Source organism: Netta rufina (assembly GCF_964035555.1).
Source record: "Netta rufina genome assembly, chromosome: 3".
Taxonomy (NCBI): domain Eukaryota; kingdom Metazoa; phylum Chordata; class Aves; order Anseriformes; family Anatidae; genus Netta; species Netta rufina.
Window position 1 is genome coordinate 47,107,037 of NC_140125.1, and position 24,769 is coordinate 47,131,805.

A 24,769-nucleotide genomic window follows, 5' to 3' on the forward strand; every position below is an offset into this window, starting at 1 on the left:
GCCCAGTCAGTACTAAAAACTAGTTGAAGCTGGGTCTTATCTATAACCAAACCAAATTATCCAAGAATGCATTCTTTCCTGGAGAGAAGGCTGGGCTTTGCTAAAATGCAAACAAAGAAGAAAAACCTCATTTATCATCAGCACCCAATTCACCTGTCAGTAACAGAAGTATGATCCCAATAATGTTTTCTGAACAGCTATATATATAGCCTAAATAAGAACTATATTGCCCAAACAGCCCACAGCTAAGGGGAAACAGTCATTTATGAGGAAATATTTGGTCAGATGCACTGCAGTTTTTAATTTGCTTAAAAACAATAATAATAAAAAAATGAAGTGGAACACATTACTGCACTGCAAAAAACTGAGACAGGCACAGCAGACAGGTTCTCTCTCTCTTTTTTTTTTTTTATTTAATATTCTGTCAGCAACAGCAGTCATATAAATGATATGGGACTGTCAACTATAGCTTAGGCCTGAGTTTTTTTTTTTTATACTCCTGGAAATCCTAGGATTAGTTACAGAAATTACCAGGTATGAGTGTTTCAGAGTGTGTGCTTCTGAACAGATGTAGTTTGTCAGTTACTATTAAGAAACTTAGTTGAACTAATAATGGTAAATAATATGAAATGTTGTTGATCTAGATTGTATTTTCTGCTCCCCTGTCCCCCGCTGAATCATAAACCATCTGACAATTCAGACTGATACCCAATAACCCTATGCAGTCTGGTGTTAATCAGACTTTATGAATCACCATGAGGAATTTGCAGGATAGTTTGGGCTTGAAACCCCAGCACACATATACATTCTCAACTGCAGTCTACACTGACTCTGAGAAGAAGAAAAAATCTTCCAGAAAACATCCAAAATCACAGGGCTTCCCAAATTTCCTAAACATTAACATTTTTGATTCAAGAAGTCTCAAAAATACAACTTAGCCAGCACAACAGCTTTATTTTGCAACTTGAAGTATTATACACAATTCAGTAAAATCCCACAGGAGGAACAGCACAGAGACTTACCACCTTTTGGCATTCCCTAATTGAGAGCCAAAGTGCAAGGTCTCCAATTAGCTCCCAAGGTAAGAGAACACCACACTGTTAACAAAAGTCATGTTAACATTTAAAATATTAATCAGTTATTTAAAGGCCACATCTTCAAATGCAATTAGAAATCATTTAATAAAATTTTAGCTTCTTTTGGTATGACAAACTGCTAGATATCCTACAGCTAACAGGCAACAGTATCATGGTTTCCCAAGACATGTTAAAACACAAATAGCACTGTCTCTACATTATTTCATATACCTTAAAAATGAATGCCAGAAATCAATTGTTCCCAAGTGTTCAAGTGGAATTTTACATCCTTCAGACATGCTGTTACTTCTCTTAAAAAAAGATCAAACAGAAACGACCTTTTTACATGTAGTATCTTGAGGCACAGGTTCCCCCAAAGTTTAAGTAAATTTTACACAGGGTGTATCATTTTTTACAACATCGCTTTAATTTGAAGTCTATGAGTCTATGGCACATCGATTTTTTGGGGTTAAAAAAAAATTCTCTTCAGCTGCTACAACATGGCACAAAGTTAGAAGTTAACATGGTGACTAAATATTCTGATGCTTTTTGCTGGCTTATTTTGGGGTGCACATAAATAAAAGGCACACTTTTCCCCCCTCCTCTCATTATTTATGTACTGTACAAGCCTAACTTTCCAGCACTGCTCCATGCCTGCTGGCCCAGTGCAAGAAAGATCCAAGTCAGCATCCAAAGCTAGTAGCAGCTCTATATGCTTAACCAATGGCTTTAGTTTAGCATGCTACTTCTGAGGTGGCCATTGATGAGAGGCCAATGGTTTTCCTGAAAAATAAAAAATTTAAAAAAAATTATAAAGTCTAAAAAAATGATTAAGTTATTTATATTCATGTACATGTATATTTTCCAAACGTGTTCACAATGTTCAGAAAGTGCACATTTCGAAGTCTAGTTTCAGTATTTTAAATGTCCATGACCTATATATTATAGCAGCGCCGTGCACAATAGTATCGTTAAGGAACTGTCAATATTTCCATTACTGACCCTGTTTTGCAAAACTACAATGAAAATACAGAAATTTGCTCTTAGCTAGAACTTAGTGTCAATAACATCTTCGGTATCGTATTTTTAATTTTTTGGATTTACTTCCGTACAGCAGTTAGAATCTGAAAAACAGACAGTTAGTGGTTTCACTTTTTGGCGCTCGCTCGTTTTCGTACAAGGATTTTCAAGAATGAAAGTGTGCTTACAGCAAAGGAAGAGCCCTCAATAACAAAAGCTCCACAAATCATTACCACACTATTAAAAACACAACAAAAAAAAAAATCAGGAAGATTTAGTTAATGATTTGTGGATCCTTCCAGAATTACTTTTCATGATTTAACAACCAGTAACATCAATGAAATTATCATACATAACAGCTTAGGTCTTGCCATCAATGGTCTGACAAACGTATCTAAACAAGAATATTTGGAGTTAAGATTAGTACTAAATTTAGCTCCTAAATTTAGCTAAATTTAGATTTGAGAGTTCAGATACGCTTAACTTGATATGACTTTAAAAAGAAGTCTGACTTTCAAAGAAGTCTGAAAAACTGTAGTTTCAAGTAAGTCTGAAGCAATTAGGTATTGTGGCTAGATTTACTGTAAGTATATGACATGCTGACTCGAAAAAACTGTGTTAAAAACTACGAGAAGTTTGAAGCACTACCTCTGAAGGTTCTTGCTTTGGTTATCTCTAAACAAAAAAAAAAAAAAAAAAGTTCATTATAAAGCCATATGCCTCTGTGTAGATGTTCTCTGATGCATTGCTTTTTATTATGCCCATTGCCAGCAATGGACATTCTGCTTGGAAAATCCAACTCCTGTTGTAATAGGTTTGGCTGAACCAAATGAAGAAAATAATTCTAATATCAGACTCAAACAGGAACACAGTTTCATTTAGTTCTGGTTAAGAATATTTAAAAGCCCTCTCCACCTACAGTTTTTTTGAAACAAGGCACAAATAGGGAGTGGACATTCCAGCAAAAGTGATTGTCTGAAATTAACAGTCCACAGCAGTCTTCTAGTCCAGCACAATGAAACGTTTTTGCTGTTCAGTTCTATGCCACATCTTCTAGATAATCTGCAACATCACTTAACTGAGAAATGGTGTGGTCTTGTGTGATGTCTTCAAGCTAGAAAAATCAATGAAATCACAAACTCAGAAAGCACAGAAAAAAACAAGCATTATTTCATATAGTCCTTCATATTATCACCCCATCCTCTTGGCCTCAAGCTCTTTCACTGGGACTTTAACACCAGGAGGTGCTTAGATAGATCCTGAGATAAAGGGATAATGCATTCCTTTGCTGGATACTAACTCAGTCTCAAATCCATTTTACTTGCCTTGAAATAGAGTGGGTTGTACTACTGAACAATTTTGTTATTGCTTTTTTTTTTTTTTTTTTGGTTTGTTTGTTTTTATATCAGTATAGTATCTAACATGATACTAGGTATATATAACATGATACTAAGTATAAAAATACAGAGTATAATAGATTATACAACTTCAACACATAACTTTGGAATATGTAACAGTACATTCTTTCACAAGGGATTAAAAATTAAAAACACAAGATGAGAAGAGTATAAATAAGAAAAAATTTAAAAGAATCATACTTTATCACTGGCATTCAAGTCTTCTGTTTCAACAGAAATTTCATCTATTTCTTCGCCAATACTGATATCACTTTTCTCTGAGCGATGGCTAGTACTAGAAAGAAAACCATAATTAAAACTTTCTTTTCAAACATCCAAGCATTACATTCATCTTCATATAATTTATACTTGACATTTGATTTTGATTTCACTCCTTAGCAAGTTAAATATGAAATTATTAAAAAAAAAAAAAAGAAAGTAATAATCAGAGTCCTTCTACCTAGATGAAGCCATGATAAATACTGGCTTAAGCCTGTAATCCTGCAGTTTACAACACTAATATCTTTGCATTAGAAGGATGAACCTCTTAAATATTTATTACTGACTATTCATAAAGCTTTATTTTATACTGGAATAATTCAGCATTCACCCTATTAATTCCCTAATATCATTAGTTAAAATGTTAAAACATTGTCAAGTACACAGTTCAAGAAAAGAACTTCCATTAAAAAAGCAACTTGAAGTTAGAGAGCATCTTAAAGTTAGCATCTGGCTTTTAAGTTTATTTTTAATTGAAATTTAAAGGAGTTCAGAGATACTAGCAGAGTCCAGCAATCATGACTGGCTGAAATATTATGGAAATAATGTAAATATATCAATAGATATATATATGTTTATAATGTTTGAAATATTAAGTTACTGCAATAACATCTCTTACCTGTTGAAGTCATCAGCATACTCATCGTCATCTCCGTTTCCTATAGAATTTTTAAATGGTATTAATCAAATGAGGGTTTTTTTTCATAAAATGCAAGAGAAGAATCTATTCCTGCACTGAGACACATACTTTTATGGCCAGCAATAGTGGGAACAGATCAAACTACTTAGGCAGATTAGGACGAGAAGCCGAGTTTATGTTTGTGATTAATCTCAATCTCTTTCACACTGAAATAATGCTTTGAAATCAGATACGAACTTCCAGAATATTGTCAGTGTTGCTGAAGACAAAATTTAAACACTTAGCAGCTGTATTTGGAGACAACTGATATTTCTCGCATCACATCTAATTGCTGCTGCTAAAGCCTTCAGGACAATTTTCAAAAGGTGTGGAGGGCAAGTAAATATGCCACTGAAAAACAGCAAGACTTGTCTGGTTATTTTTTTTTTTTTTTAAACAGATGTAAAATCCTTGTTTTATTAGAAACAGAGACACTTGATATTAGAAAATGTATGCGTGGAATGAATCAAACTTTTGCTGCATGGGTGAAACACTGATTTGCACACAAAACTCAGGTTCTCACTTCTCTGTATTCCTTCATATGGGATCTTGCTCCTAATTCCAGCAAGTCTCACAATGGTGTTCAACAGAATAACAGAAGCTGAAAATCGTAGTTCAATATGTATTTTTCAGCTTCTCAGATTCCTCTATAAAGCTGTGCCAGAACTTAGGGTTTGAAATATCAGAGCTCGTGTTGCTTCTACTTGCCTAATTCTAAAGATCCCAGTTTTGCATTCACCAACCGCAGGTCTTTCAAAACGGAATTTCTATTCAAATCTGTAAGAAAACCAAACCATTTATAACAGAAATTTGGCTTGTGACTCTAATAAATTCCCACTTAAACATACCCATCAACCATTTATAGAAAGTGGTCTTTTATAATAACCTTATATAATTTTTATATATATATATATATATATATATATATATATGTATATATAAAAATAAATATAGCATGACAATATTGCATTCAATTTTCAGGTTTGAACTGTGCTAACATTTAAAGACATGAGCAAGAAACACAGACAATATCCCAATATTCAGGAGCAGGTTTTACAAATATCCTTAAGTGTCTCCAAGGAACTTGCGCAAATAACAGTAGTGGAAAGGACCCAAGTAGTTTCAGTTAAAAACGAACCATAGGATTTTATACTCCTGAAAACTGTTTTACACACAAAAAAAGACTGTAGGAAAAATTTTGCTCTATTATGCTACCACTGGGGTGCATTACATAAACAGTATGCCATCACTCAGTGAAATAAGCATGACTGTAAAGCATGTTACAGCCAGCAGGGGGCCACATAAAGTCAACTTACATCATATTTGTATCTGAATGTACAGACCTTCATTGTGTTATGGGAAATGTCTCCTACATTCAACAAAACACAAAACCACATAAACGCTTACCATCAGGCTCCTTTAGCAAAGGTGCACCAGTCAGGGAACTTAACCCACTTTTCAGAGGTGGTGCATCAGAAAGGGATGCTAGACCTCCTGCTTTATTGGATTCAGTTTTCCTAAAACAAACCAAATAAACAAGTATTCCGGAGTGCTGCAAAATGCCTACGGAGACATTCTCCATGCAAAGACTTCTGATTTCTTTCATCACAGACAGACCTCCTGCACCTATATCAGCATCATCATTTATATATTTTTTTTTTTTATCAAGGAGCCTTTTATTATCCCCATGGATAAACACAGCCAAAAGAAGAAAGATTCAAATGTAAATCAGTATTTAAATCAGCTTGTTTTACAATTAAAAGATTAGGTCTAATAAAACTATTAATCCCAACAGCAATCAGTCCACAGAATGAAAACCCTCTGTTACGGCATGATGGATCTCATCACCGTCAGTTAAAGTTTACTTGGTTATTACACATTCCATTCATATATTCGAAGTGCAAAGTTCAAATAGTTCTTACAAATAAAGAAAGACTATTATTAAAAATGAGATCAATATTTTCACATTTAATATTACCGGAACTCTTATTCTGACTGTATTCCTATTAAGAATGAACATCATTTAAATTGTTCATTATACCTAGACAACCAAAATACCATATATTTTACCACTTAAATTTTGAACAACAGGTCAGGGACTGAGGGTGAGTGAAAATTAGTCAGTAGACCGTGACTCTACTACAGATGTAATTTGAAAATCGTTTTTTCTGTAGGAAGTTTCTCCACTAAGAAAATCCTTATTTTAATCAATAATTAAGAGTCTTTTTTCTTGTATGGTTCTTTTTAGTAGGCACTAAAGAAAGATACCCACAGAGTTAATTTGCCCTGTGATATGAAAATGCTTGAATGAGAAATGGGTATTACCCAGAAGATGTTCAGTCTTTTGTGCTTCTACCACCTTGCCATTGCATCAACAAATAACCTAAGAAACACTTCTACCATGACCTGCAAATATAATAATTTGCAGTAATTCCTATTTTATTTTTAGTTCAATAACAATCTCTGGTTCAATATCTGAAGGACTGAATTCCTTTAATAGTTCAGTTTAAAGATTAAGTTCAATTATTAGATTTTTAATATTACAAATTATCATTTAAACATGTTTAATGGCAATGCAACCACATGCTACAAAGGTTAGGTTTTGGTTAACAGCTACTTAACCATGTTATTGAATATGGAACAGTAAATGCACTCAAGATGCAATTTTAATCCTGCTATTTCCAATAAGAAAAAGAAAAGAACTACTATCATAGGGTTATTTGTAACACACAGTATTATCCACAGAAAAAATCACTGCTTTTTGAGAAAAAGCAATTCTGCTCTTTGTAGACATCCAATTATCCACAGCCCAAGGGAATGGCAGAAGGATGCAACAGGGGAGGGTTAGGCTGGGTGTTAGGAAAAGGTTCTGCCCCCAGAGGGTGGTCAGGCACTGGTACAAGCTCCCCACGGCAGTGGGCATGGCACCGAGCCTGCTGGAGTTCAGGAAGTGTTTGGGCAATGCTCTCAGACATCTGGTCTTATTTTTGGGTGGTCCTGTGTGGAGATGGGAGTTGGACTTTATGATTCTTGCGGGGCCCTTTCTGCTCAGGATATTCTATTATTCTAACTAAAAATGAATTATCAATAATCTTTCTCAAACAGTCCATTCATCTTTTGGAAAGAAACCTAGCTTACCTAGCATGATTACTTTGTGATGTACCCAAACAATCCTGTTTCAAGGGTAAGTATCCACTGTGTCACTAATACAAAAAGGTTTATACTGTTCTGCCCACTATCAGTGTAGCCTGGGAAAAAGTGAACTTGAGGAGAGCTACTGTGAAACAGACTTGCAAATGTTACTACAGCCTCTTCTGGTAGCCCCTACCATGCTAGGACAATCCTCCAATTGTTAGAAAAATTGTCCAATTACTGAAGCACATCAAAAGAACCCCATAAAACAATCTTTAGCACTTCTCAATACAGTTAGCTAAACTAAGCTCCAAAAGAATCACAACTCTGCAGCGATAATGCAAAGATAAACTGTAGTTTTATAAAAAAAAAAAAAAACAAAAAAAAACAAACAGTTGCACAGTTCAATCACTAGCTATTCTTTCAAAAGGTATTTTTCAGTAATCAGACAGCCACGGTAGACCAATTAAAAATGCCCTTCATAAAGGTCTGCAAAATTGACATATGCAGGAAGAATAACAATTTGCTGAAAACAGATCTGCACGCAAAAGGTGCTGCAGTGTGAAGAGGAAATCCTCAGCTGTGAAAAAGCTTTCCTTACGCTTACTGTTTACACATTCCCCAGATTTTTTGTACTCCTTGCGAAGTTGTACAGATATCCAAAACACCATCCCTCTCATTGTTGATGTCTTTTAGTGCTGGTCACAACTGAAGCTCTGCTGCAGGAAGAAACACTGGTGTCTGTACCTCATGTGTTCATTCCACCAAAGTAATAGCCTGGGGACATTACACAACTTAACTGATGCACCTTAAAATGATAGAGGTTTTTCTCTCAGGTACATTCAAGAGATCACACTTGACACTGTGCATTTCAGAAAAAAATACTTTAGAACAGATCTGAACACTTGCACTTACAAAGTATGAATAATCAAACGTCATCTAGCTCTTGAAGGTCTGCAAGAATATTGAGCACAAGAAACCTAAATCAAGTAGAGAGTCCAAGTCACTTACCAGCCGTAAGTTCTTTCTGGTTTGGGTATAGGATCGTCAAAAAAAGAATCTCCCTCTACATCATCTTCATCCATACCTGGGTCACTTTTTTCTTTGGTATTTAAGTCTTTGTTTTGCAACTGAGGATCTAGTTTTGTTTCGTTAGGTAGGAAATGAATGCTTCTTTTGCTTGCTTCCCCTGATGAGACACTTGTATCACTTTGAGTGCTTTCAGCAACCTTGAAAGATAAAGAAAACAGACTTCACAGAAAGGAAAAGTAATTTCTCTTGAAAAAAAAACATACTAACTTATTTCTTAAAATATTGTAAGCAGTTGCATAATATATACCAACCGACATTGGTTATTTTGATTTTATTAGTACTCCCCTGCAATCATCAGAAATCATACAACAGAAAAAAGCTGTTTCTACCACTTTAGACAGTGGTGCTTTTTTTTTTTTTTTTTTTTTTTTACTATTGCTGCCTTTAAAAAAAATTTGTTCCACCCTCTGCATAGCTTTTCTATCTAGATGAGCTCTATTATAAGAGCAACTTATTTTGAAAGATGTCACTCATCACAAAAGGCAATCTACACGCATGCTGCTTCTTAAGTTCCAGCTTTGAATACTTTTTTTTTTTTTTTTTTTGAAGTGTGAAAGTTAAGTGAAGCTTTCTTAGTGTTATTTTGCAACTTCTTTATAAAAAATGCATTGAATTAAAGCTATCATCTTCAAAATAAATTAAACTCAAGCAAATTATATCATCTTAAAAATAAATAAGTAAATGTAGAAGGCTAAAGTAGTCAATTCAAAACGCAGGCCATGGAAGTTTAAAAAGGCCTACCAAGATCATATTACCTCAGTCACAGAACCACATTTGATTGCTGGCAGCAGCTCAGTTCTTCCAGGACAAGAAGTAGTACTTACACCTGCAAGTGGTAGTTACAATTTTCTAATTCCCTGTCCCTGAGACACGGAATTGCTGAAAATTAAGAGTTTAGCAATACCCTGATCAGAGTACAAGGGAAGTTACAGCCACTTTTCTCTTTTGGGCCCTGAGGGAGTGAGCTGCGTCTATCTTACCTGAAAAACTGGGAGCACAACAGTTGATCTTTGCTTGAATTCATATATCCTAAAGCTTTATTAAAGGGAAATAACTACTTTCAAATTGTAGCGGTAAGCTAAGCATGACTAATGGTTCAATGAGCAACGTGCCTACTTTGGGTTTCAGTCTAATGTTGTTAATAAGATAAATCAGAATGTGGTTTCACACTTGCACTTAAACAAATGTCATTCTTTCTGCTGCCAGGAGCTGTGGTCTTGGTTTCTTCTTACACGATCCCTTCTATGACACCTATTGGCTGCTGAGTCACAACCAGAGCCAATTCAGCTCAGATTTGCCGAAAATCCACCAGAAATTTTCAATTTTCCAACAGGAAACCTACATTGTTCAGCTAACTTTCACCTTGTTACAGCCAGGACTTGCTAACATTTCTTCCTCCTGCATTACTTTTACCCCAAGTATGGTGCACAGGCATAATATTCTTCCATTATGCTGCCAAAGAGTGAGAGAACCAGGAAAACTGAAGAACTGTAGTCCCATTAAGATATCTACTACTTATTCTTAGAGGTTAACTTGTCCAAACAAGAGCTGTTGCTGTGGGTTTTTTTTTGTTTGTTTGTTTGTTTTTAAACCAGATATTGATACAGAAACTAACTGTTGCCTCTTTCTGAGAGAAGATATTTTCACCGAGGATTTTGGATCATGAAAAGCATTTTGAGCACATTTGTCTGTCTCCCACTTCAATGGAATTATGATGCACTTGCAAAAGAAGATGGGTATAAAAAGCAGAATCATAAATACCAACTTGTTGGAACTAATATTCTACTTGGAAACTCATCACATTAGAAAGAGCATGTAAATTAAAATGTTCTGATCACCACCTCAGCTGCTGCTGCATGCCAAAATATAGGGCCTACTCTGTAAGAAGCCTTGATCCATTCTTCTTGCTGCTCAGAAACAACTTGTATATTATTTCTTCCTCTAAAGAAATGTCTAAAACATTAGTTAACATATTCTCTTTTCGGGCATTTTACCGGCTCAGCCACCTAATCCAAACACTTTTTCCATTTACAAAATCTTAAGCATCTGAGCACAGAAATAAAATACTAATGGTAGAGAGAAATGGAGAAAAATCCACTGATCATTTAAGTGAATGAAATTGTACCTGGAGTTCCATGAGTCCTAACTTCCACTTCTCCTGTATGCTATATAGCTTTGTCATTCTATTTAAATAATCTTACCTTACTTGGTATGGGGTGTGTATTTGATCTTCCATCTGATGATTTTGATGTGGAGCACAGGCTGTCACTTAGAACTGGAGCAATCTAAAACGTTTCACACAAATACTTACTCAAATATATTGGTTCATGCCATAATACCATCATACCGTAAGCATGTTGTGACACTATGCTGATATGTTAGGAAGTCTATGACAACTGCTTCTAAATTTAAGCTTTGGTTAATGTATCAACTGCATCTCAGGTACACAGGATTTTCTTTCAAACCACAATCACTACAGACACTAATAAAATGCTATTTGTTGGATTTCATTCATTTAATTAACAACTTATTATTATACTATATTAAAATATTACTCTCACTGCTATCAGCTAATTCAGTACTTCCATATATTTATTTTTAAAATTATGTATTTGTCTTAAAAAGAGCTATAAAGCTTTGGCAAAACCAATTTTTATCTTAATAAGACCTGAAAAGTCTAGAAGTACACCAAGAATAAAAAAACGTAACAGCTAAAGATGTTATCTAACCACAAAAGAAATAGGAAAAAAAGTGGCAAAATGTTTTGCATCATTTTTCCAGATTCACTCTGTGCTAGTATGTTGCTGCGGAATATTAGTTAAGGGGTGGTTTAGAAGTAACAGAATAGTGGTAGTCATGTTTCTGCAATAAGCTATGTTGAAAGCTTCTCATTCTATACTAACCATATAGTAAAGACTTGAAACAATTCACGTTAGCCAAGCGCTCTTAATTTCATTTTTTTTCTTTTTTTTTTAACTGAAATGAAAATAAAGGATTATGAAAAAAGAAATTACATATAACTACTTACTTCTCCACTCCCTGAAATCTTTTTCTGCTGACATTTTTTAACAACCTCCAGCAACAGGGGACCACCCACAGTACCTTCTGCTTCTGTAATTCCCAGATCTCGAGCTAAGTTTTCTCGACCATCCAGGCCATTTAACTAGGGAAAAAAAAATAAAAGTAACTCACAACACAGAAATAACTGTCTGAAAACACTACATATATTTTCTATTAACTCCTAAAGCTTGTTGGTCTTATTTAAAAAATAGCAATAATCTGAATAATCAGTCATTATTTAAGACTTCCTGTTACACGTAGAATAAAGTGATAGCCTATTTAAATCATTTACTTCTGATCTGTATGTGAATTTATCATTGACCATCTGAAGTTGTTTTAAATACAGAAACACTGGCCAAGCACACTGAAACACAGAGTACAATGCAATACACTGCTCAGAGACAGGGACTAGTACATGAAGGCAAAGTAAAACCTTTCGGCATTATACACAGCAGTCTTGGCCAATTTGCTTAACTTTGGCCAAGTTTCAGAAAAACATTGCAACAGCTGAAGACGATGCTTTTGTTAGAAAAAGAAAGCATTTCAAAGAGCATAAGATGCCTTCATGCTGCAAACAAAGCACTCCTCCCAACAGCAAGTAGCAGCATGAGAGAAAGCATGACTGTTTCTGTTTGGTAGCATGAATCTGAATCTTGGCACAGATGTGTCCTAATGTAATAAATACAGCTAAAGATTATTTGGCAAAGAACAAGAGCGTATAGGATTTTATATGGTTAAGCCCCTAAAAAGACACATGGACTTCTGAGAAACAGCAAAATTATTTTTTTTAATTATAACACCAGTTGATTTAAACTGTACTCAGTGCATTTCCGCAGTATTTTTTTCCTAAAACAATTAAATCAGTATCCAATTCAAATGACAAAAAAAGAAAATCACTGTTCAAATAAGAAGTCAATGAATGGATTTTATTTTTTAAAAATAAATTAACTATTTAAAGTGAAAATAACAATAAAAACAAGCATTTGAAATGTAAAGAGAAATTCTTCAGTTAAGTCAAACTGTTTCAAACCCAAAATTTACTACAAAAATGTTTGTATCACGAAGAGACAATAAAATAAACATAACAGAAAAACTACCTCAATATCAAAAACCTAAAAACAATCACTTCATAAAAGTTCATTGTTTCAGTGAAATTTCTCTTAGAGTAGATTACTGACTTTATTTAAACCTTCATGTAACAATATTAAGTCAATAATATGACACTGTGAGATTACCAACAAAAGATGTTGCAGTATTCTGTCATATATACTCTTCTAGGGTTTCACAAAAGTTTTTTTTGTTTTTTTTTTTTTTTTTCTTTTCTTTTTTTTAAACTTAACATATTGCCAAGCATTGACTTTTGAAAGGCAAGGATCATTCTTATTGGCATGTTTTCCTGGGAAATCTACGGCAACGCATACCTTTTGTAGACTAAATATGAAAAATTTCTTAGACTAAACACAAGCGATTGGCTTAAACAAATCTACCGTAGCTTCTGCATTCAGTGCCATGCACTCCAAACAATCAGCATATCGTACAAGTAAAAACAGTATATCTTACTGTGCTTGATTCAGGCTGAAAAACAGCCAGCGTAAAATCAAGATTGAAAAAACGTAGAAATTCTGCAACAAGACCTGCAACCAAGCGACCTAAAAAGTAAATGAGAAAGGTAAAAATACACCAGACAGCAACAATTATTACTTCAAAAATATAGCACGTATATGGCTTCAGGATGAACATCTATGTTGAATCAACACTTCTACAGGTATCATTTAGACATTCAGCAAGCTACCATCCCACAGTTGACTACACAAACTCACATCGCATCCACTTCATAATTTGTGTGCTAATTACCTAATCTCTATCTCAGCCGTTGTATCTGAATTATTTGAAGTCAGCAATACTGCAGGAGCATAAATAGAGATAGCTTACAAAACTCAGCCTTAATGATTATTTTTTGTTTTTTTAACTGTTCAGTGGCTTTAAAAACGTTGTTTTGGCTCCTCTCCTATGTTGCAGGAAGAACAGCCGAAAACACGACAGACACCGGTATGGTCAGATCACGCTCTCCCTTTATTACCTGAATAGCCTGACTTTTGTAGCAAACTTAACAGGGGCGGATAGTATCTCACACAAGATTATTGGTAAAAAGCACTCAGACAAACAACTGCAAGAAAACAACCCCACCTGCAAGAAAACAACCCCCTCGTGATTAGCAGTCACGTAGATCTTGTCCTTGAAGCCAGCTGCTGGCAACAATATTTTTTAAATTCCTCAATCGGGTGATGTGGGAACATTGTCATGGGAACTTCTCATAGTTGTCCTGGTAGCTTGGTTTGCTCAGCTGCAGCAATTCATGGCCTCCTTGCTGTTTCAAAAATCCCTCAACACTCCTATATGTGTTCACTACTGTACCTCTACAGTCTGTGTTCATTGCTTACTGTCTAGAAGGGCTTTATTGAGATAGCAAAATCACAACTCAACATGAAATATTAACTTAAATGCATTAGTCACCTCAGTTAAAAATACAGCTTCAGCAACATTAAAAATTCTAGACTGTATTCTATTCTGGAGTAGTAATACATTTATCTCACAGGAATAAACACATACTTTAAAGCATCAAGATAGTATTGCTAATAAGAGATTTAATCCTTTGTTTACTATTTTATTATTTTGAGAGGCATAGTAATCAAAGAACTTACCATCTTTTGTACTCAAAAAATTTTTCAAGCTTTCATTTACCAAAGGTGTTTTGTTCTGTCAAAAAGCAAAAACCAAATGGTAATTAACAATATCCTTGTACTTCTAAAAAGTTTTTAAAAATCACAGCAAGTGGTTGTTCTGGTGTATCCATATAATGCCTGTCACACGTAATACACTGTACCAAAATGTACCTTTCTGTTGATTCTACTATCTTTTGATTTTACTATCTATAATTTATTCTGATCAACTAGACAGAAGCAATATAAAAGCAGCAGAGACAGTTACTTAAAGCTTTACAGTAAAGTTTTACAGTAAAGTCTATATGACAATTCCTATTTCTAAATATTGGGAAACACCCTGATGGTCCCTGCTTTGTTTCCTTTATGCTCTTATGCAATAATATATAATTTTCTCTTGATACGTTTCACAAACATAATGTATTAAAGCTATTATTTTTAATTCAGAACTACATTAAGAACTGTCAGGAAGGCTGAACTGAAAACACTTTTTAAAATTCTCTTACCTCCACTTTCTCTTGTTCTTCTAGTGCCAAAAAAACAGCTGCTCGCAACTCTGCCTGCCAAATAAAAGAAAAAAAGGAATGGCATTTCCACAAGCACTGTTTTCCCTATGCAAATAGAATGCAAAGAGCTGGCAAGTATCTTAACATCTATTTGTTTCTCCTCAAGCAACTTGGCATTGATTGTAATCTACATCAGTGCAATTAAGACACTTAAGATTGCAGGCAATGTGACTCGAGGGTGAGAAAGTTTGAGAAAGTTTCCAGAGAAGCAATGGGGTGTGTGTATGTGAGGGGAGGATTCGATACAAGACTTCCTGAATTATTTCTTTATGCTCAAAAAGATTCCAGATTACCTGTATTACCTCCTGTTACCTTTGTCTGAGAGTTAGAAATCCAGCTTTTTCATGCAGCTTTGAAACACCTACCCTTAATTTACAATTCTTTCAGGAAAGACAAACAAATAGCTTATGATAATACATTTTAAAAAGTTAATGTTAAAGTATACAAATTCCTATTATTTCTCATCAGATCACACACAAATAACCAGCATTTCTCAAGGAAAAGAACATGATTCCAGCCATTCAAATACTTCTGTACTGGGATTTTGCCTGACTTTGAGGCGATGTCAAGGATCACAATTCTTCTAAAGAAGGCTTTGAATGTTTAAGCTTAAGCCTATTTTTTAAACACTGCAGTTTCTCGGCTTCTTTCACTAAACAAACTAAACAAACACATACATTATTATACTTGATGAAGTAGTTTACCACTTTAATCAACCCTTAATTGGACATTTTTAAGCAGACAGTAGATTATACTGCATCAAATATAAAGGACTGAGTTACTCTGCATGTCATTTTGGTCAACAGCAAAGAAGAAAGATTTGCAAAGAAAGACCAACTTCCATAACTAAAATTAAGAACATTTTGAAGAGTGCCTAGTTTTTCTCATGTATATTAGGAAAGGAAAGTCAACTTAGAAATAACTCCCTTTGGACACCTTTCTAAAGGAAAGAGTCATGCAAAAAAATGTGAAAGATTTCTTATCAGAAAAACAGTAAAATGCTCATCAGTTGTATGCAATGGTCATATACAGCAATTCATTTTTTTTCCATGTGCTGAGGTACAGCATCCAATCAGCAAATAATCTTAGAAGCTATTAAATTTAATACTATTCTTACAAAATCACTTTACATTTTACATTCTTACCAACTGCTAAAAAAGATGTTTATTTAATGTTATGCTTTAATTAAAAATAAATAAATAAATTCACCTCAAAGGTCTGCAAATAGCCTGCTGGAGGTGCAAAACTCTCCTTCTGCAAGGTTGCATTCAACATTGTTAACAATAATGCACTCATGAGAACATGGTACAGTTCAGTACATGCTTAGGGCAATGAATAACTGTAGCGTAAGATTTCACATGGTAAAAGAACGCACTACTACTGAGATAACTGTTTATGGATCTTCCAGACAAAGTGCAGTGCTGTGTTGCTGCCATCTGCTCCAGTGCTGTGAAATCACTCCACAGATGCACAGGCTCAAACAACCTTTTGCACACATGAAATTTAGCTGCTGTGAGCACCCTCCTGCCTCACTTTCACTGTCGCCACTTCCTAACTCCAAAATAGCTGTCACATACCTTGGGAGAAACAGTGTTATCTGCCTCTGTAGAGCAGGCAAAACATCAAGCTGTCTGAAGTGATCACCCCAGGCTAAAAGCCTGTACCAGCCCATATCCAAAGCTGGGACCAGACTGGAAAAAGCAACTTTATTACCTCTGTCCTGTCACTTCCCAGCTGCAAAGTCTGTGAGGTCCTCACCCCTAAGCGGGACCAGTAATTTCCGTGACCGTTCTTTGTCTGCTTAAGTGGCAAACCCTTCAACACAGCAGCCCTCCCTGGCTAAGCCAGATAAACTTGCTGGCAGTGTAACTGAAAAGATGAAGAATGGCAGAAAAAGAAAGATGGAGAATCCATACCACAGAGGAAGCAGTAAAAGCTTATGAGCCATAAATCCTAAATACGTGAACCTGTGTTTATCATGTGCTTACTCTGGATGTCACATGCAGTCCTCATTCTCATATTCCTGAAGGCAGGATACATCCCCAAGGTTACGAGGACCATACTGATATTTAAAAGTTGAATTTCATTTCATCTGAAATCATTATAAATGGTCATATTTTATTTAACCTCTAAAAATAAGAAATAGATGTTACATAAAAAAAAAAAAAACCATTGAGTCGAAGAAATGAAGTGATTTTTGGATATGAATTGCTTTAAGAAAAACAGGCACAAAACAGGTGTATGGTAGTGTGCAGTGTACTGACCACGACAGTTAATAATTCAAAGACATTTAAAAGCATTATGCTTTTAAAATACATGGAATGTATCTTTAAAATACTAGAAGGAAGACGAGAAAACAAATATGACAATTTAACTGACCTACCCAACAGCTCGTTAAAAAAAAAAAAAGTATTTTTATTCTATCTTACAACACAGTATCTGCCAGCACCTCAACTGTCTAGGGTTTGAACCAAATTAGCAAGAAGAGTATCAGTTGGCAAAACAAAGCATTACCAACCATATGACATTGGTATTGCTTTTTCCCCTCATATTTCTAGCAATAGCAAGTTCCCGAGATGCTATAAAACTCGGGTGACATAAACTTCATTTTCCAGAAGGAAAGAGATTGAAAGGTACACACCAAAACAAAATAACAAAGCAATACAATAAGCAGCATAAAGGCTTTTCTTCCTTAGATTATGACCTAGTGAGAGGTGTCCCTACCCATGGCAAGGGTAGCGGAAATGGAGGATCTTTCAGACCCCTTCCAACCCAAACCATTTATGACTCTGTGATTTCATGACAACTTCTCTGTAAGAACAATCACATACTCCTCAAGACAGATGATCATTTGTATTTGTACAGCATGCATCACGTTTACAGTATCAGTGATTATTTTCACAGAAATACAAATATCCAGAATTATATTTTATATGTTTACAGAATTCATTAGGAAGCAGTCTTATTCATCAGATTCAGTCCATTAAGTGCTATATACATGTATATAGGCAGCATATATATGTACACAGTTCGTGTGTATATACGCACACACACTGCAGCTTAGAGAAAAGGCTGGAAATTCTCAACTGCAAGTGGCAAACATATTTACACATTTCCCAGTTTTCACAATATGACTTCATTAAATACTCCAATGCTTAAAGCCTAATGTAAATAGACAAGCCCTGAACAGTTTCACAAGTGGTCATACAACTGTTTTTTTTTCTTTTCCAGCTAAATATTTTACATCTTTACCAATGTGTCCCCAAATTAATTCAAAATAGGAAACTGATCGATTGTAATTCATTACAAAATCATGTTTTATGAGAGAACAAATGCACCATCAGTTCTTTGCTAAAAATTACCCAGTCATTATGTGTTCCCAAACGTATAATACACTGACAGCCTGATACATTTTACCCACTGAAATCACTCCATTTTTATTGTAATCCTTCCAAAGCTGCCTATACCTGTAGTACCTCACACCTCACAGCTATACTTCGGTCATGTAACTTTCTGTTTAATATATCTATTTCAGTGGAGCCCAAATTTTTTAGTTAGCTTTCTAGCCTCATCCATTTTGAAAAAATGGCCAGTGCTCATCCTGAAGTATTAAAGTAAACAATTGTTTCAATAATATTTAGATGTGTCTCAGTTCTACAACCTAATAAAACATACTGACATATATACAGTAGATAAAGAAATACCACAGAGAACAACTATGTTTAATTTAGTTTAACAAAAGTTTTTTTTTTTTTTTTTTTTAATGCATGGTATAACCTAAACTAAAAACTAACCATTTCAGGAGACTCATTCACCATAAGTTCTTCTGGAAGACAAAGGGCTCTTTGTCACGTACCAGCAGAACAACTTCTCTAAATCATTAATGCTATCAATCAACAGACAGACAACAAACTAGTATGTCAATTAAGGTTTACAATTAAGAAAAGAAGAGAAATCCCCGAATGAGTAGCATTAACCATAAGCCTACCAATTATTAAACAGTAACTCTCAGTATTAAAGAGAGAGATAATCTGGCAAATAGGAGGCAGATTGTATTTTTGTAAATCATTTGCTAGTTTGCCTGGAGGATAACATACACCATATTGGATACTACACACTTTTAATATTAGAGAATAGTGAAGACTACAATAAAAAAATATTGACATGAAACTCAAGCTGTCACCAGCAGTTCAAAAACATGCATACTGCACAAAGGCAGGAATTAGGTCATACTGAGCATGTGAGCTGTAGTTTCTTAATGGGCTTATGCTCTTTTAAAAAAAAATAAAAAAATGTTACTGGCATTTTATTATCACTATATTTGATTAACACCATGCAAAAGATTTAACAGGTGGCCCAACAGGCCTGTTTTGGCACTTATCTAGACAAAAAAAAGCCTCCCTACTCAAAACAGAGTTACATGAGCTAGCAAGTTGAAGGAGGTTATTGTCCCCCTCCTACTTCACTCTTCTGAGACCCCACCTGGAGCCCCACATTCAGCTCTGGAGCCCCCAGCACAAGAAGGACATGGATGCATTAGAATGACTCCAGAGGAGGGCCATGAGGATGATCAGAAGGCTGGCTACAACAACAGGTTGAGGGAATTGGGGTTGTTCAGCCTGGAGAAGAGAAAGCTCCAGGGAGGACTTTCAGTACCTAAAAGGAGACTACGGTAAAATTGGAGGGACCTCATCACAGGAGTATAGTGATAGGCCAAGGGGTGACTTTAAACTAAAAGGGGGTAGGTTTAGTTTAGAAATTAGGAAGAAATTCTTCAAAAAGAGGGTGGTGAGGCACAGGAACAGGTTGCCCAGAGAGAAGCTGTGGATGCCCCATCCCTGGAAATGTTCAAGGCTAGGCTAGAGGGGGCTTTGGGCAGCCTGGCCTGGTGGGAGGTGTCCCTGTACGTGGCAGGGGGTTATTGATGCCCTATATGCAGGCAGCACTCCCAGACACTTCCCAGTTTTAGAAAACCTCCAAGACACAGCTACCATGGTTCCTTTTGAGCATGGGTTGGGGGAGCTATCTTTAAACAGGACCCTCATCAAGGACCCTCGCTTAAAGCTATCCATGGGGGCTTTTTGCTACAAGTACCTGAAAGAAAATTGTGGGGAGCTGGGGGTTGGCCCCTTCTCACAGATAACTAGCTATAGGACCAGAGAGAATGGTCTCAAGTTGTGCTAGGAGAGGTTTAGGTTGGAAATGAAGAGACATTGCTGCTCAGAAAGAGTGGTTAGGCATTGGAATGGGTTGCCCAGGTAGGTGGTGGAGTCACCATCCCTGGGGGCATTCAAGGAAAAGTAGGATGTAGTGCTTAGGGACATGGTTTAGTGGGTGGCATTGGTAGTAGGGGGATGCTTGGACCAGATGATCTTGGTTGTATTTTCCAACCCTAACGATTCTACGATCTATGAAGCTGAGAGAAACCCTCTGGACCCCATCCCACACAACTCGGCGGCAGATTATTCCCAGCGGGTTTGGCAGCAGCAGGAGATCAGCCAGAGAGCTCCTGCGGCCACGCCGTAACCACGAGCGCGACAGGGCACAGGCTCCGGGCTCCCCGCGGCGGCGGCGGCCGTGAGCTCCCCTCCCGAGCTGGGCTCCTGCTGCGGCCGGGCAGGCTCCTGCGGCCCCGGGCCTCCCCTCCCGGCCGGCCCCGGCTGCGGGCCGAGCGGCCGGGGAGCTCCGCAGCGGGAGCCGGCGGCACCGCGGAGCCGTAGGGCCGAGAGCCGGCCGCAGCTCCCCCATCCCCCCATCAGCAGGGCGGCGGGGGCGCCCCCCGCTCCCACCTTGATTTTGTTGAGCACCCCGCTGCTCTCCAGCGTCTGCACCAGCAGGTCCCGCAGCTCCGTGTCCTCCTCCGCCGCCGCCGCCATCTTGCTTCTCCCTGACAACCGCCCAAACCGCGCTAGCGGCGGCCCGCGGCCCGCAGATTCGCCTCCGCCGCCGCGGGGGTGGTACTGGAGCCGGCGGCCGGCCCGGGGGCGAAGGAGGCGCGGCGGGACGGGGCCGCCCTCGGCGGCAGCCCCAAGGGGGACGCAGCGGGGCCGCGGCCGCCCCGAGCCCCTCCGGCCGCAGCGCCTCGGAAACTGCGGCGGCGAACGGGCAGCGCGGCCGGCGAGGGGCGGGCGGGAAGTTCAAAGCGGGCGGCGGTAACGGCTGGGGCGGTAACGGCTGCCCCCGTAACGGCTGCTCCCTCAGGAGGTGCCGGGACCCAGGCGGGGCTGAGCGCGGCGCTTCCCACACGCTGCGGCTGCCCCTCACCCCCGCCCTCAGCTCCCTCACGGAGCCGGCACGCAAGTGTTAAAAGCCAGCCTAGGGCGCTAATTTTATCAGCGGTATGCTGCAGGTGTAGGGTAGCGTCAGAGGCGGTGGGGGTTTCAAGGCGATTTTATATGTACAAATAAAGTCTGTGAGTCGTAATGTTTAATTCGTAGCTCTGCGTGTTGCCTTTTTATTATAATTTTTCCAGGCTGAACTTCCTCTGAATCTTCTTCAAAAGAACTCAAATACATAATAAAGAGTTTCATAAGCTTCTTATACCCAAAGTGTAAATAAATTTGCCCCGTGGATGGAGTAAAATACCATTGGAAGCTGATACAATTTCAGAAAACGTGCAGTAGGTGGCACTGCATGCTCTTCACTCTGTCCAATTCCTCAGTGGTGCCCTAAAAATAGCAGACAGCCCCTGGGACAGGTGCCCCTACAACTGTCCTGTTCACATTGGCGCTGCTGAAGTCAGTCAGTCTCGGCAGTCTTGAGCTGCAGTGCAAAAATGTGTTAAAGCAAACCCAAACCACTGCTTTTTTAAAGCAGAATAGCAGTAGTTTAGATCTAATTTCGCAAACCCTGTCAGAAGCAAGACAAGTGTGGAAACATAAAGCCAACACTTACCGTTTTTACTCCTACATTAAACCTTCAAATTGAATAGAAAAGTTTAGAAGGGACTCAGAGTTTTTCTGTTTGTAAGTTACATACAAAAACAAAACGACTATCTTACCGTATCATGTGCTTCAATAGCACAAAATAAATGTAAATGGAGAAATTAATTTTTTTTTTTTTTTTTAGCTACTGGGCTTTTTTAGTTGCCCTTTTATGTCTATAGGTGTGACTTTAGAAACATGAAAAAAAATAATAATAAAAAAACACACATGAAAAGGTTCTTTAAATGGCTCTACTTCAGTAATAAATATGTACTGTTATTGATTTAAATGGCAAGAGTCTATAAGCTTCAATGTCAGGCTTGAAACAAGACCATGAGTACCTAAGCTTCATTCTTAATTCCCAGTTGCAATTCAAATGATGTGTTTATAAAATACAATTAACTTATTTTCAGTTATCACATGAACTTTCTCATGATGTTATGATCAAAAGAACCATGCTATCTCAGGCTATAAATCTCTGCTGTATGTGGTATCATAGGTCTTCCAAAAGGCATAATGAAAGTTTATTTGGTTCAATGAAACCATGAAAGCATCTAGTGTGATCCACACAGTACTGCCCAATCAAAGGGATCAGCATGCTAAGAGTCTAAACTGGCAAATGAGTTTCTGTCTAGGGATCAGAAGGGAAGAGTACAGACCAAAAAAAAAAAAAAAAAAAAAAAGCCACCAAAATAACGGTGACATTCTTCTATCAGTCATACAAGCCTTAAGAAACGGCCAGCACATGGAATCACTGCTACAGGAATGGATTTGGGTCCTGTTGCAGTAATCAAAAATGGTCAATTTTTGTCAGTTGTCCAGAGGAAATCTATTTTGTGACAGTTCTACAGCTGACAGATACTACTTACCTGTCCAAGCTGACCAGCACAACCTGGAGTCAAAGGTCTGCTCCATTATTTGCACTTTCTCCAGCGGTTTTAGAGAGGTGTTACTGGAACCTCAGACACCCTCCCACACTGTACACCCACCACTGGCCAGAGCCGGGTCAGTGAGTGACGGACTGGTGTTGCAGCAGTTCTTCAAGAACTGCAGCCTGTGGGAAGCCCACGTAGGGTCACCTCAGGAAGGATGGCATCCCATGGGAGGGACCCCACACTGGAGCAGGGGATGAGAGTGACTGTGAGGGAGTGGCAGATGATAAAATGTTACAGACTGACATCCACTATTCCTTGTTCCCCTGCACTTCCCAGGGGTACAAGTGGGTAGATGGGAGAAAGGTGGTTTTAGTTGGCTTTTAGTTGGCTTTTAGAGCCTCACTGCTCTGGTCTGTTAGTAACAGACAATAAATTATATTAATCTTCCATTGAACCTGTCTTGCCCATGACAATAATTGGTGAGTGATCTCCCTGTCCTTATCTCTCAGTTTCTTGGCCTCTTTTCATTGTATTTTCTCCCTCTTTTCCTCTAAAAAGGGGAAGTGAGAGAGTGGTTTAGTGGATTTTAGCTGGTGATCAGTGTGAAACCACCACAGTTCAGCAACAAATAACACTTAAAATGTCTCTCTTTGCTGACCTTTCCTTTTGAGACAAGCATTTGGCCTCCCTCTGTACTGCACATTGATCTGTTTCCCACAGAGCTCTCAATACTTGTTTTTTTCTGAGACTGCTTTCTCCTTCTGTCCTTTTCCTTCCTCCACTATAATTGACCTCTCTGATTTGTGTTCCTTCACTATGTATGTTTTTCCTTTTCTTCCATTCTTCCAAGATCTTCCATGGCTCAGCTCTGTTACCTGCTACAAAAAAAAAGTCCTGCTTTACCCAGTACTTCTGACTGAAATCCTATGACCGGCCTTCCTTTTCCACTACAAGTTCATCAACTCTTTCAGTTCTGATATCTTCACAGAAATATCATTCTATAATATCTTAACGAAATCCAGTCTTAGAGAACCACATCAAGGGTGGCATGAGTGGGGATGCTTTTGGTAGTACTATGGAAGGTGAGATGGAGGCACAGCAGCACTCACTCACTTCTAAATTAAAACAAATACACATATTGCCCAAAGATACAAGACATGTCTGTTTAAGCCAGCAGTCCGTACTGTGGAATCTGGCAGTAGGTCTATTCTTTCTGGTATATATTTGACAGACACATATAATTCCTCCCTCCCCCTCCTCCCCAAATTATTATGAATGCACCAGCATTCAAAATATGAATGTGACGTAGGTATTGGCTTTATGTTTTGTTATCCTGACAAAACCCTCTTGACAAAATACTTGATAGAGTTTGCAAAGCAAAGGAAAAAAAATCACTAGATTTAGAAGACAGTTTATCAGTGGAAGAATATTTGTGGTTTGTAACATTCACTTCAGCATTTCAGCAACACTGGCTTCCAGCTCAAAAGCATGTGGAATATTTAAAATCCTGCCTACAGACCATCCTTCTGAGCTCTGCAAAATACCAGAACATTACTTTGCTAAATATTCATCACGTAGAGGGCAGCAAAACATTCTATTTGTCCAACTTCCTATCCAGCACACAACGTACTGTCTCAGACAGTCTCACATGCCATTATGAAGAAAATGATGCTGTCTTAAATCTATATAATTCCCAAGTCTACCTTTATGGAAATCATAAAACTGAATTGCAAGAGACACAAAAATTATTCCTACTGTTTGTGCAGCAGTGTAAATGTGACTAACACATTACCACAGAAGGAAGAGAAAGCATTTTTTTCATGGGAAACCCAATATAGGCTTAAAAAGATTCTATAAAACGAACACTGCATTATTAAAAAAAAAAAGTAAAAAAAAAAAAAAAAGTGGTGGCATTACTACAGATTTTAACACAATTTAAATAAAACTTAC

At 37.5% G+C, this 24,769-nt stretch overlaps 1 protein-coding gene across 1 annotated transcript; it reads right to left on the minus strand.

The window, feature by feature from the left end:
- Nucleotides 1-1,014: 1,014 nt before the first annotated feature.
- CEP43 (centrosomal protein 43) lies at nt 1,015-21,045 on the minus strand. Its single transcript, XM_084285225.1, has 12 exons — nt 20,811-21,045; nt 14,962-15,015; nt 14,438-14,492; nt 13,296-13,384; nt 11,704-11,838; nt 10,877-10,960; nt 8,595-8,812; nt 5,859-5,968; nt 5,160-5,228; nt 4,392-4,431; nt 3,695-3,788; nt 1,015-3,210 (listed from the first exon to the last, which is right to left on the minus strand). Exons 1-12 carry the CDS (start codon nt 20,895-20,897, stop codon nt 3,136-3,138), a joined length of 1,110 nt encoding a protein of 369 aa, XP_084141351.1. The 5' UTR covers nt 20,898-21,045; the 3' UTR covers nt 1,015-3,135.
- Nucleotides 21,046-24,769: the final 3,724 nt, after the last annotated feature.

Excerpts from the sequence above, each read along its gene's own strand:
- CEP43 (XM_084285225.1), bottom strand. The coding sequence starts at position 20,897 with ATGGCGGCGGCGGCGGAGGAGGACACGGAGCTGCGGGACCTGCTGGTG. Across the intron at positions 13,385-14,437 it reads TTTTTTGAGTACAAAAGATG|GTCGCTTGGTTGCAGGTCTT; the intron begins GTAAGTTCTTTG and ends TTTACTTTTTAG. Across the intron at positions 3,211-3,694 it reads ACTTGAATGCCAGTGATAAA|CTTGAAGACATCACACAAGA; the intron begins GTATGATTCTTT and ends TGATTTTTCTAG.